Source organism: Enhydra lutris, unplaced genomic scaffold (genome assembly GCF_002288905.1).
Source record: "Enhydra lutris kenyoni isolate GAN:26980312 unplaced genomic scaffold, ASM228890v2 scaffoldscaffold10, whole genome shotgun sequence".
Classification (NCBI taxonomy): domain Eukaryota; kingdom Metazoa; phylum Chordata; class Mammalia; order Carnivora; family Mustelidae; genus Enhydra; species Enhydra lutris.
This window is the reverse complement of record NW_019154094.1, coordinates 43,018,820-43,031,793: the sequence shown is the minus strand read 5'-3', so window position 1 is coordinate 43,031,793 and position 12,974 is coordinate 43,018,820. Positions and strand designations below refer to the sequence as shown.

Genomic DNA, 12,974 nt, shown 5'->3' with positions numbered 1-12,974 from the left:
TTTCTGCCTATTTTCCAGACCTTTTTGATGGCCCCTCTTCCTTCCCTTCCATTCTGCTGTTCCTAGTTCAATCTCCTCTCTGACTAACAAAATGTGCTAATGACTGCTGCCCTCTCTTTCCTGTGATTTGGACCCTGCGTTTTCTCTTGTTCCTGTATTTCTTTATACACGGATGCTAGTTATCCCATAAGACCCTCAAATGCAATTTTAAAAATGAACTTCTGATTTTCTCCTCTAAATTGTCTCTTCTTCCCGTTTCCCTTTCTTGGTTAATTCATCCTATCACCCAACTAGACACCCTGAACAATTTCTGACAATCTCTCTTTCCCTCAGACACTTGTATTCATTGGTCATGCTCTGACATTTTTCTCAATTTCATTTCTCCTCACTCACTCTTCCCATTGTCTTAATGCATAAAATTGCATTTATCCTCTGATGAATTTCTGTATTTGTCTATCTTTTTTACAGCTGTCAGTAGTTTAGTTTTTGGTAATATCGATCTGATCACTCCCTTGCTTTTTAAAGCAGAGTGTGGTTTCTCGGGAAAGGTATAAAACACACAGAAGAGGAAGAGGGGGAATTAGAAAGTCTCATGGAAGACAGCATTTCAACTGGGTCTTGAATGCCAGGTAGAACTGTGACAGGGAACCAAACGACATAATAAATGGAGACCCAGAGGTATCCCACCATAGAGCACTGTGCAGGAACGGCAAAGTACACAGTTTACCTCAAGTGTAAGTTGAAAAGGGCAGCAGTGGGAAAGGGAGGTGGAAGCTAGTGTGTAGGCAACCATGAAAGCCTAGCCAGTCTGAGCACACAGCTGCCATGTGTGGGGACTTTTTACTTGGTGATATTTTCTGAAAATCAACATTTGGGTAATTTTCTTTTATATTACAAAGAAGACTAAAGAAAAAAACCTAACACACTGAAGTAAACTTATTTGCCATTCATGCTTTTCTTTTTCACAAGGAAGGAGAGAACTGCCTTAAAAAATGCTAAGTACCGCAAATATCTGTAAAACCATTTTTTTTCTGGATTTTTATGAAGCTCCTGAGAAATTATTTTTCAAGTTGTCAGCTTTTTAAAAAAAAATAACAGACCCCCCCCCCCAATTTATATAATAGAATGTCCTGGTCAGTAAAGTTAAGGTTTCGCTAATTTTTATATTTATGAAAAGCATCATTTTCATTCAAATCTCAGTGGCATAGAGAAAATCTTTCCTTAGCCTTGACTACTTTGGATTTGTACTCTCAGGCTACATCATTATGTGACCATCAAATGTACTGCCTTAAATTGCTGAGCAATTTTTCAGAACATCCAGAAGACCTGATTCCGGCATACGAATTATATTTTTATGGCACCGAAACATACAGGTAGAAACTTTTAAATTCAGGTAGTCGACAGATGCCAGATACCTACATACTTGAGAAAATGGTGACAATGTCTATAAAATATGGTCCAGTTTGTTGAAAAGTGAAAAATTCAGGGAGGTAGCTTGTTTTAATTATGTAGAATCACAGAACATTCAAAGTTGAAAGGATTTAGCAATCATTGTTTCAGTGACTTTTCAACGGTGTTCCTTAGGGCCCTGAGGATTCCTTGAAGGTTACTTCAGAAGCCTCCTTTAAGGCTGGACGTGGGTGGCTAATGCACAAGCTACATGCATCAAAAGGATAAAACAGAAACCAAAGAGCAGAAACAGTTTACTTTGGGAGGGTGTTCATCTATCTTCTTGTGTGTACTGAAAGTACTGAGGTCCTGATTTAACACTGGAAGTATAACACTAGAAGGTATAACACTGGTATAACACTAGAAGGCTCTTGACGAGTTAGTTGGGTTATTACAGTGAGGTCCACTCACATAAAACATTAATAAATTAACAAAATAATTTTAAATAGTTACAACCTCCTAGAAAACTTTGTATTTGGAAATGTTTCCTTTCTCAGGATAACAGGCAAAACTACTCAAAACCTCGCTGTTGAGTTTCCCTTCTTGTGCACAGATCAAATGGATATTTTCTGTGCAGCAAACACATTCCCATAAAAACCTCTTAGAAGGGATTTTCTTAGTCACAGTTGCAATCTTGTAAATCTTGAACTTCGTAAGTCTTTGATGCCAGAACATTTAATTCCTTTTTTTTGTCTTTCCAAAAAGAACTGAACACTCCCTATCAAGACTGCTCTTCTCTCTAAATAGAATAAATTAATTGTCATTTGAAATCAAATGATGACTGTATTATTAAGTTTATGGGCTTTTTTTGACTTTCCTGGGAAGAGAAAATTATACCATCCATACTACATAGATTGTTGGGCTTTAAATATTATTTGCCCATAAACGATAAGCAAAAGGAGACGTATTTTACATGAATGTGTGCAAGCAACAGGAAATATATGTGAAGTGACAAATTTTTTTTTGAAGTGACAGATTTTTAAAGAGCAAAAAATAAATACCACTAAAAGAAGACATGGGATGCTTTTCTAGGCAGTCTTGGTAATAATGATTTCAAAGTCAAAGATTTCTTCATAAAGATAAAACAAATTTACTGCAACTTGATTACATCATCTAAAACGTAACCCTTGACTTGAAAATGTGCCCTTATGTTTTATGGAGTCTGAAATAGAAAGGAAATTGATGGAATCAAACCAGTAAATTATTTTGCAATCAATGCCTGCAGTTGTCTACTGCTACATAGCAGATGTAATCAACTGTGAAGAAAGTCAGACCAAATCTCCCTCCTGTCCAAGATAGCTGATAGATCTCTTCATAATACATTCTTGCCTTTAGAGGAAATAACCCACATTAATTATAAAACTATAATTTTGTGAGCTATTTTTAAAGAGTTGGATATCAACCAATGAGTGATTCTCAAATATTTTGAAGATGTCCACTGAGAAAACCAAACATCTGCATGAAGGAATATAACTTTAATTTTCACAGATGCTTTGGAGTCCTAACCTATGAAGACTGACTTCAAACATTTTTTCACCAGATCAGTTTGGACACAGGTGAAGGCAAAAGAAAGAAAAAAGCAGAATATCCAGTGAACTGAGACTTTGGATTTTATTTGATCCCTTTGGCATTTTATATTTCTTGAGCCCCTAATGAGTTTTCAAAGAACTAATATTTGACAAATACAATATTATCAGGTTACTATCCAATTTGTTTTGTGACTTTGTTAACACCAATCCGAGCTAAATGGAAATCAAGAACTATTTCTTCAAACAGGCCTATGTTCCATGATTTTACTGAGTTAGTTCTATAATTCATGAAAACAAGGGTCTTCTCAGGTCGTCTGCATTCTTTCTCTTAAGTTGACATGCTTTGATTTTCGATATGGGTTTGAAAAACAAAGTTTTATTATGTTTCTATGGACAGTGAAGTTTTGTGGAACCTTAAAATTCTTTCCTTTATCCACAAGTCTGCATGCTCCTTGAAGATGAGGATACTGCTGTGCCTACAATCATCTTTGCACAGTAAAGAGGCGAAAAAAGGAATATGTTCTAAATTCTGATATGCCACTTAAAGTTCCATATCCAGAAACCTGCAGAATTTTCTTACATTTAAAGTGGAAAGAAACTACTGAGACATACAAGCATAATTCTGTTTTTAATGCTATTAAAGCAACATAAAAAACTAATCACAATCATTACATTCATTTTAAAATACTAGTTATTTCTTCCATTTCTCATATTTTCATGTCTTCTTTCCCATCATGGCGGATGCCCCACCACAGAGAGAAGGATTCTACACTAAAAGCCTAGACTTTGACGGAAATGAGAAATGCTTTATCAGCATATACTGTTCTGTAATCTGGCATTTTGTGGGAAACTGTATACATTTTCAGCAATGGCCCTAGAGGCTCCTGCTCTGGCAGCCATAATGAGAACAGTAAAGCATTCGTGCTAAGTGTTCACTTACCATTGTGAGACATCCCCACAGCGAGGCATTTCTGAAACCGACAGTACTGACATTTATTTCTACTTTTTTTGTGGATCCGACAGTTAAGGTCACACCTATCGTAAATGAGCTTCAATCTGATTGTCCTCCGGAAGAAACCCTGCAAAAGGATATGGAGAAAAGAAGCAAATCTTAGGTCTTTATAACACATGGAAGCAGCAACATCTGGCAAAAGGCACACTGGCCTAGGTATCAGAAAAGGCAGGCTCTGTCACTGGTGACTTCAGACAAGTCACTTAACTGCCGGTTTTCTTTCCTATAAGATACAGAACCAGAAGATCACAGTGTCCTTCTTTAGCTCTGAAACAGTGACCACATCCAACTGATGTCATTCAATGTATCTTGGCTCTACATGCGGACCTCAGCATGCTCTAAGAAGTGCTCTGGATTTAATGTAATGCAAATAAAACACCATGTAATCAGTTCAGTCTCTCTGCAAATCATTCCAGCAGCATGCCCCAGCCTTTATTATTGTGCTAAGCCATTTGGCCAAGTTATAATCACTTCATTCTAAAACATGATCAGGGCCAATAAAAATCCACATGTGGATAATTTTTTAGAATTCTCTATGTTGCATAATTTCCTACAGAATTGGTTTCATTTACTTATGTAGTTGAAAGAGTGCTTCATAACTGTCATAGCCTACAAAAAAAATAATAATAGGAAAGAACAGGAGAAGTAATATGCAGATCCTCAGACAATGGACTGCCATCTCAAAACAGCAAATAGATTGATTTGGGCTAATTGAATTCTGTTGTATTTGTACTTTATTGACAGACCTGAAAGAAATTTTAATTGGAAATGTTTGCTAACTCCATTTTTTTGTTGTTGTTCTCACAGTGTTCTTATTCATTTCCACTGTGCTCATCTCCATGAAACTCAATTCTTAACTTTTTCAAACGTATCTGGCCCTGTTTGGTACAAAATCCCTGAACTGGTATTGGCCCGCCACTGACATGCATTTTCACTTTCTCCAGATTTGTGTCTTGAATTCTAGACAATTATTTCTACTGCTGACTTGACATGTCACTTGGAAGTCCAACAGCTAGCAAACCCAGCACGTCCAACATTGAAACTCTGGACCGTTCCCTGTGAGCTCACTTTACCAGCAGCTTTCACAGTCTCCGGTGGTACAATCACCCTCTGAATCTCTCAAGCCAAACTCTTTTTTTTCCCAAGCCAACCTCTTTGAAGTCACTCCTAACTTCTCTCTCTCACGTGGAAAGCTCTTCCTCTAAATATACACCTGCCTATTCTCTTCACTGCCTTCAAGTCTTGCCAACATCTCAACTTCTCAATGAGGCTTACACACCCTATTTAATACTGTGGCCTGTCCTTGCCCCTGCCTCTTGTCTGGAGCTCCTGGTCTCTTTCACTCTACTCTAGGTTTGTATTTCTTTTTTTTTTTTTTCCCTAATAGCACTTAGGACTTTCTAACATACCATATAATTTACTTATTATATCTAAGTGTTTATTTTCTGTCCCTACCTCAAAGCCCAATTAAAATTGTGAGCTCCATGAGGAGCCAATGGAGATGACCCAAATGCCAACAGTAGTTTTCAATTAAAATCTGTTGACTCTTTGAAGATGTATGTCCCTTAAGTTCCTTTCTGGGCCATCTCTGATATTTCTCTATCCTAAGCCATGACTGAGATATCACAAGGCAATTCCTTTTTTGTTACCTTATTAAATGTAGTATGAATTACAAACATGTAGAAAATACATGTAATTATAAAACATAACAAGATATTATCACACATGAGCCCACTGCTGAGATTTAAAATCATGACCGGAAATTCTTGCCCTATTCAACTCCTGCCCTTCGTGTCCTCTCGACAAAGTAATCATTATTCTCAATTTTGTGTTTATTGTTTTCTTGACCTTAAAGAAAATACAGTTTTGTCACACCATATGTAAAAATTGAGTAATAGATTGATCAGTTATGCTTATTGGGGGCTTTATTAAATGGTATGATGCTTCATATAGTACTTTGGGATTTTCATTTTTTTAAATTTAGTATTAGGTTTCTAAAACTAAAACTAAAACTTTTCTGTGAAAAGCTAGGATTTATTCATTTTCACAATTTCGTAATATTCTATTGTATGACTATCCCACAATTTATTGATATCTTCTCATGTTGATGGATGTTAAAATTGTTGCCAGTATTCTGTTATTACAAACAGTGCTTTGATAAATATTTTTGTAAATGTTTTATGATGCACGTGTACAAGAGTTACCTAGGAGCGGGGTTTTTTGGATTGTGCAATAAGTGAATGTGAAATTTTACAAGATCACACCAAACTGTTTTCAGAGTGATTTTTAATCAATTTCCATTCCCTCTAACAATTGGTATTGTCAGACTTCTTAATTCTTGACAATGTAGTATGTGTCAAACAGAATCTAAGTGTGATCTTAATTTGTATTTTCCTGATTTTTCATTCCCTAATTTCCACCAGGCTCTTCCTTAAAACTGAATTTTAGAAATTCTTTATATACTCTAGATACTAATCTGCTGTCTGTTCCAGGTATTGCAAACATCTTCTGCTCTCTATGGTTCACTATCCTTGAAATTTATTACTTTAGTTTCTCAGTTTTTTTTTGAACCTGTAAACAGTTTCATTTCTCTCTCTCACTGCTGAAAGATTACAGAGAACTTCGTTATCTTCCATCTCGCTTCAGATCCCATGATCTTTGTGCTTCCACTGTTGCTGTGGAGAGGCTACTGTCAATTGACTTTGAAGTGTTTTTTTTTTTTTCTTTTCTCTTTGGTTGCTTTTATACACTCTCTTAGTTTTCAGTATCCTGCAGTTTCACTGCAGTGTGCCTTGGAATGGATTTATCATTTATTCTCTTGGGCGTGTTTTCTGCATCATGGTCTCACTTGTTTATCAGTTCGGACACGAATTAGAGAAGTGTTAGACCTTATTCTAGCCTTCAATATTTCTAAACTTCTCCTTTACATTTTCCATCTTTTTGTCACCAATTACTCAATAACATTGAATACAAAAGTAAACATTGGAACAAGAGTTAAATAAGATCCCAAAAGACACATCATTACAATGAGAAAAAAAGGAAACATTCCTCACCAAAGTTCATCAGTAAGAACAGTTCTGTACATTATTCTTCTACTGATTAGTGAAGAAGACAAACTTTTCTAATATTCAAACACCCTATGAATCCTTCAAGAACCGAGAGGCTTCAAATCCTAGCAGATTCTGGATGGACATATTCTTAAGGCACTGTGATTCTCGATCTCAGTAATTTCTTGACATTTACCTTCCAGTTCAGTAGTCCTTTCTTCTGCTATGTCTGGTAACTAACCCTTTCACTGAATTTTTATTTCAATAATTATATATTTCACTGTTTAAGTTTCACTTTCTTAAATAAATTGATTTATTTTACAATATGCCTGGTCTTTCCTGATAGTCTATTGTTGCTTGTTCACAGCTGTGATTCTGCCCTCTTTCTTGAAACAGTTCATACACAGCTATTCTATATTCTCTATCAGGCAATCCCAATTATCTGTTCTCCTTGTATGGGATGGGGTAGGGGGGTCTAAATCTGTTTTTGTTTATTTTTTATTTTTTTAAAAGATTTTTATTTATTTATTTGACAGAGAGAGATCACAAGGAGGCAGAGAGGCAGGCAGAGAGAGGAGGGGAAGCAGGCTCCCTGTTGAGCAGAGAGCCTGATGTGGGGCTTGATCCCAGGACCCTGAGATCATGACCTGAGCCGAAGGCAGAGGCTTAACCCACTGAGCCACCCAGGCTCCCTGTTTTCATTTATTTTTGATAAATGTCATTCAAGTGACTGATTTTTTTTTTTTTTTTAAGATTTTATTTACTTATTTGACAGACAAAGATCACAAGTAGGCAGAGAGACAGGCAGAGAGAGGAGGAAGCAGGTTCCCTGTTGAGCAGAGAGCCCGATGCGGGGCTCGATTCCAGGACCCTGGGATCACGACCTGAGCCAAAGGCAGAGGCTTTAACCCACTGAGCCACCAAGGTACCCCTCAAGTGACTGACTTCTTAATGTGCTTATTGACTGATATTTTATTTTAAACTCGTATATTGACCTTAAATTGTGGGAATCCTACAGGGTCTAAACTGGGAATTCGTGCCTCCAAAAAGAATTTGCAGATGCTTCTGTTGGAAGACAGATGTGCCACTGACTTGTGACTATTTCAAATTCCCTTAAGAAAGCTGGCTCCATTCAAAAGCCCTAGACTCAGCTCCCCCTCACTGATGGCTCTGGATTCTGTTGTAGGCATCTTTCTCGGGGGAAATGCCACACCTCCATACTACGATGGGCATCTACCATGAGAAACCCTGCGCCTCAGTGTGTCTGCAGCCCACAGGTCAAGACCTAGAGCTTTTGTTCGTTTGTGTTGCTATTGTTGGTTGTTTGGTAGAAGTTTTCCCTACCCTTGTGAGATCAGCAGTATCTCAAAGATTAGGTCCTACAGAGGACTTGCTGGAAGTTGAAGCCTCCTTAATTCTCAAAGTGTTCTGAGGACCTCAATATTAAAAAGGTATTTTTTTTTCACTTACTAATAGAAGGTTAATGTACAGAACTAGTCTAACTGATAAATATTGGTGGGAAATTTTGTTTGGATTTTTGCCATTGTGATCATATGTGCTTTATGATATTCCTTAACTGTGTTTTAAAATTTTCCCTTCTAAAAACTGATCTCCATGGTGGAAAATGCTGCTTGGCTAGCTGAGAATGGGGCAGGTCCCAGAGTAGTGTTATTTGGCATGGCTGGAAGATTTTTTGATGACAGAATTATGTTATTTAAATTTAACCCTTATAATGCAAAGTTGTTTTTTGACTCATAGAGTATCTTTCAAAGTGTTTCACATTATTTTTTATGGTGATTCAGGGTCTTTCAATGTTAAAGGAAAATAATTCTGGATATTATTTATGTACTGTGTATGTACATAAAATCATAAACTGAATATATACACACTTGGGCACACAGCTTAGAAGTTGCTTTTACTTTTCTTTTTCAAAACACCTAGTTTATGATAGTCAACTGTATTCTTATCCTTTGATTATTTCAAGTAACCTAGTGAGGAAGAAAAGCACTGGAGTGCTTTTCTGTACAGATAATTATTGATCTGAAGAACGAAACAGGCTTCCCTGAGGTTTCTTCATATTGCCGATCAAGAAAACACTCTTTAGGGGCACCTGGGTGGCTCAGTGGGTTAAGCCTCTGCCTTCAGCTCAGGTCATAGTCTCAGGGTCCTGGGATCAAGCCCCACATCGGGCTCTCTGCTCAGCGGGGAGCCTGCTTCCCCCTCTCTCTGCCTGCCTCTCTGCCTACTTGTGATCTCTCTCTGTCAAATAAATAAATAAATCTTAAAAAAAAAAAAAAGAAAGAAAAAGAAAACACTCTTTAACAACACTCTTATTACTGTACTGTGTGCAACTTCAACAGTTTTCTCTTCTGATTACCACAAAGTCTGTGAACTGGTATGATAGAAATGCACGAATCCCCACTGCAGAAAATCGTTTTGGTTTTTTTTTGTGATATAGATTTATTCCAAAGTCTTCATACTTGTCTGTGAGAAGGTGATGGCTTTTTTCTTTTGCCTTATAAAACCTTTTCTCCAACTTCTCCTTAACTGCTTTTAACAAAAATTTTAACTTAGATACAATGAGACCTAAGTTAATTTTACTGTGAGATTAAAAGCCCTGTGCTGGGGCGCTTGGGTGGCTCAGTGGGTTGAACCTCTGCCTTCGGCTCGGGTCATGATCTCGGTCCTGGGATCAAGCCCCGCATCGGGCTCGCTGCTCATCAGACAGCCTGCTTCCCCCTCTCTCTCTTTGCCTGCCTCTCTGCCTACTTGTGATCTCTGTCTGTCAAATAAATAAATAAAATCTTTAAAAAAAAAAAAAAAGCCCTGTGTTTGGCTTTCCTGTGAAGCTGTGTGGCCCAGAGAAGCTCAACCCATGGGCTCCCATGGCAGGTAAGAATATACTAAAAATCCTTCCTGATTTAGGGCCCTGCATTAAAATAGAAAAACAGATTACATTGTATTATTATATATAGTAGATTGTACTTACTTATATCTTTAGGTAAGTCTATGGTTCTAAAATGATCTTTTACTAAAAACACAAAAACATGATGAAACCCACTAGAAAATGAGTGTCTAATTTGTAAGTGGTAAGTGACAGCTTTGCAAGCTCTAAGGTGTATGTATTATTCAGTAGCGAAATGTTATGTTTTACCTAAGTCTACGATATTAATAACCCAAGAATCTGTCACTATTCCACTTTAATCCAAGCCTGATCTTTTTATTCCTGTTTGAATTTTGGCAAGGATCGCTAACATAAACCTGTTCCATAGGCACTGTAAAACCATTTCAGAAGACCTACTAACAGCTATGATAAGCAATACTGTAACTATTCTTTTCAATCCATCAATTAGTCTGCAGGTTGATGGTTACCTGTATTTTTTTTTTTAATTTTATTTATTTATTTATTTATTTGACAGAGATCACAAGTAGGCAGAGAGACAGACAGAGAGAGAGGAAGGGAAGCAGGCTCTCTGCTGAGCAGACAGCCCGATGCGGGGCTCGATCCCAGGACTCTGGGATCATGACCTGAGCCGAAGGCAGAGGCTTTAACCCACTGAGCCACCCAGGCGCCCCTGGTTACCTGTATTTTAATTATGGGCATATCCTACATTCTTCTGAAATGGCAAACGTTAAAGGTCCAAAGTACCCTTTAGGAAATACATATGAATCAAACACTTGTTAATTTCACTTTCCTGGCTTTTTATTGAGTACTGTCGATAAGCTAAGAGGGTATCTTTGATTGCTGGTAGCCACTGGTCTAAATTAGCTGCATTCAGACTGCGGAGACAATTTGGTTTATTTCCAAAGTAGCCATCCCTTAATCTTTTTTAACAGCAGTTCTCAAACTTTCTGGTCTCAGGACCCTTTTTAAGGATTACTGAGAACCCCATGAGCTTTGGTTTATGTGAGCTGTATCTACTGATACATATCAGACTAGAAATAAAAACTGAAAATTTGTTATGTATAAGGACCTAACAGGCGAACATTCCATTAGCCACCAGAGCTATGTTACCATTCTTTGTCATGTAGTTTCTGGAACAATCCACATACACTTCTGAGAGAATGAGAGTGAAAATGGTAAATAAGAACCAAATATTATTATAAAAATAGTTTCAACATCACGGGGGCCTTGGAAAGGTCTTAGGGACCCCTAGAGGCTTCTAGACCACATTTTGAGAACTGCTGACTTATACTTAGAGAAGCCAAATTATATTATTCCACTAACATTTCTCTTTATCTTTAAAATGAGTAGATGTCTATTTTACCTTTTAAGGTTAGTATAACCTTCCTTGCTTTTTAGGCCTGGGAGTCTGTAATCCAGGGTATTCTTCAGATCTGATTAAATATTCACTCTCCATCTCTGCCTCAGGACCCTATCTGTTTCTCAGTTGATGGCATTTGGATTTTGTCCTTCCTCTTCTCTTCTCCTTCTTGCTATTTTTCTTCTTTGCTCGGTTTGATTTTCCAAGTTTTTGTGCCCTCAGAACTTAGCTTTTATTACTATAATCAGCTACTATCTTTTCAATTTTTAACTGTTATCAGTAATGTTAACTCCCCACAAATATCTGACTAAAAGAATCATGGTAGAACTATTTGCTTAAATGTTCTAGTTTTCTAAGTGTTTGACCAGCCTATAAAAAAACAATAATGTATTGTGGAAATTTAACCATCGCACTGCTTTGCTTATCAACATAAATTGCCAAGATGACCAAACAGAATGGTTTCTTCAGGTATTTCTCAGAATTTAGCAACAACTTACTAAAAAATTATATAAATCTAACACAATAAAACAACATGTTTTCACTACTTATTGGAATCTTAAATAACTGATTACACGTAATGATTTCAGAGATCACAGGTATTTTAGGTCGGTTTTAATCACACATTGAATAGGTTTTAGTGTTTTAAATGAAAGTGTCTCTTGCCAATGGTATTTCGAAAACTCATTTTGGAATTTTAGACCTTAAAAATAAGTAAGACCTTGGATAGCTGCTAATCCAACCAAGTTGTTTTACGAATGAGGTGACAGAGAGCTGAATTGTTTATGTGACTGGCTAGTAACTCTGGGCAAGTGGCTAGGTGACTACTAGCTTGTCTCCTTCACTTTAGGAGATTGCCTTTAGTAATAAACTATTTGAATTGAAGAGATTCTAGAGATGATCGAATTCAACCCCATCATTTTATAGATGCAAAAACTTAGGCGGGATATAGTTTAAAAATGATATATGCTAAAGCATCTTGCACAATATATGGTACACAGTAGAAATTCAATAACTATAAATTTCAGACCCTAGATGTTCCAACACCTACCTACCTGGTGTTGTATATCTATTTGGAATAAAAAGCCCAACTGAGGATCAAATCTGATCTTATATAAGCAGTGCTTATTTTATTTTATTTTATTTTAAAGATTTTATTTATTTATTCGACAGAGAGAGAGAGAGAAAGAGATCACAAGTAGGCAGAGAGGCAGACAGAGAGAGAGGAGGAAGCAGGCTTTCCGCTATGCAGAAAGTCTGACATGGTGCTCAATCCCAGGACCCCGAGATCATGACCTGAGCCAAAGGCAGAGGCTTTAACCCACTGAGCCACCCAGGCACACCAGTAGTGCTTATTTTATAAGGTAAGTATTTATGAACAATTTATTCTGAGCCCTGGAGTATATAATAAATACAACTGATTCACTAAGTATATTAAAGTTAATTATTTTAAAAGACTACTTACTAAAATATGAGTGGATTAGAAAATTCTTAATAATTGGGCAGAATATTACTGAATGTTTGAGCTTTCCAAAATACACTTTTCACAAAGAATGGAGGAAAAATAGTATCTCCCCTCCAAAATTGTTCTATCACTTTGCCTGTCCATAATACATGTCTCAAACTGATGCTGAAGTAAGAAAAGACAGAGCACTGGGTTGGGAATCATAAGATA

General features: G+C 36.9%; 1 protein-coding gene across 1 annotated transcript in view; it reads right to left on the bottom strand.

The window, feature by feature from the left end:
- Positions 1-12,974, bottom strand: part of LOC111144031 (peroxisome proliferator activated receptor gamma) — a 70,310-nt gene that overhangs the window by 33,008 nt on the left and 24,328 nt on the right. Inside the window, exon 4 of the mRNA XM_022498101.1 lies at positions 3,919-4,057. Coding sequence (XP_022353809.1) covers positions 3,919-4,057 — 139 coding nt within the window. The remainder of the gene's footprint in view (positions 1-3,918; positions 4,058-12,974) is intronic.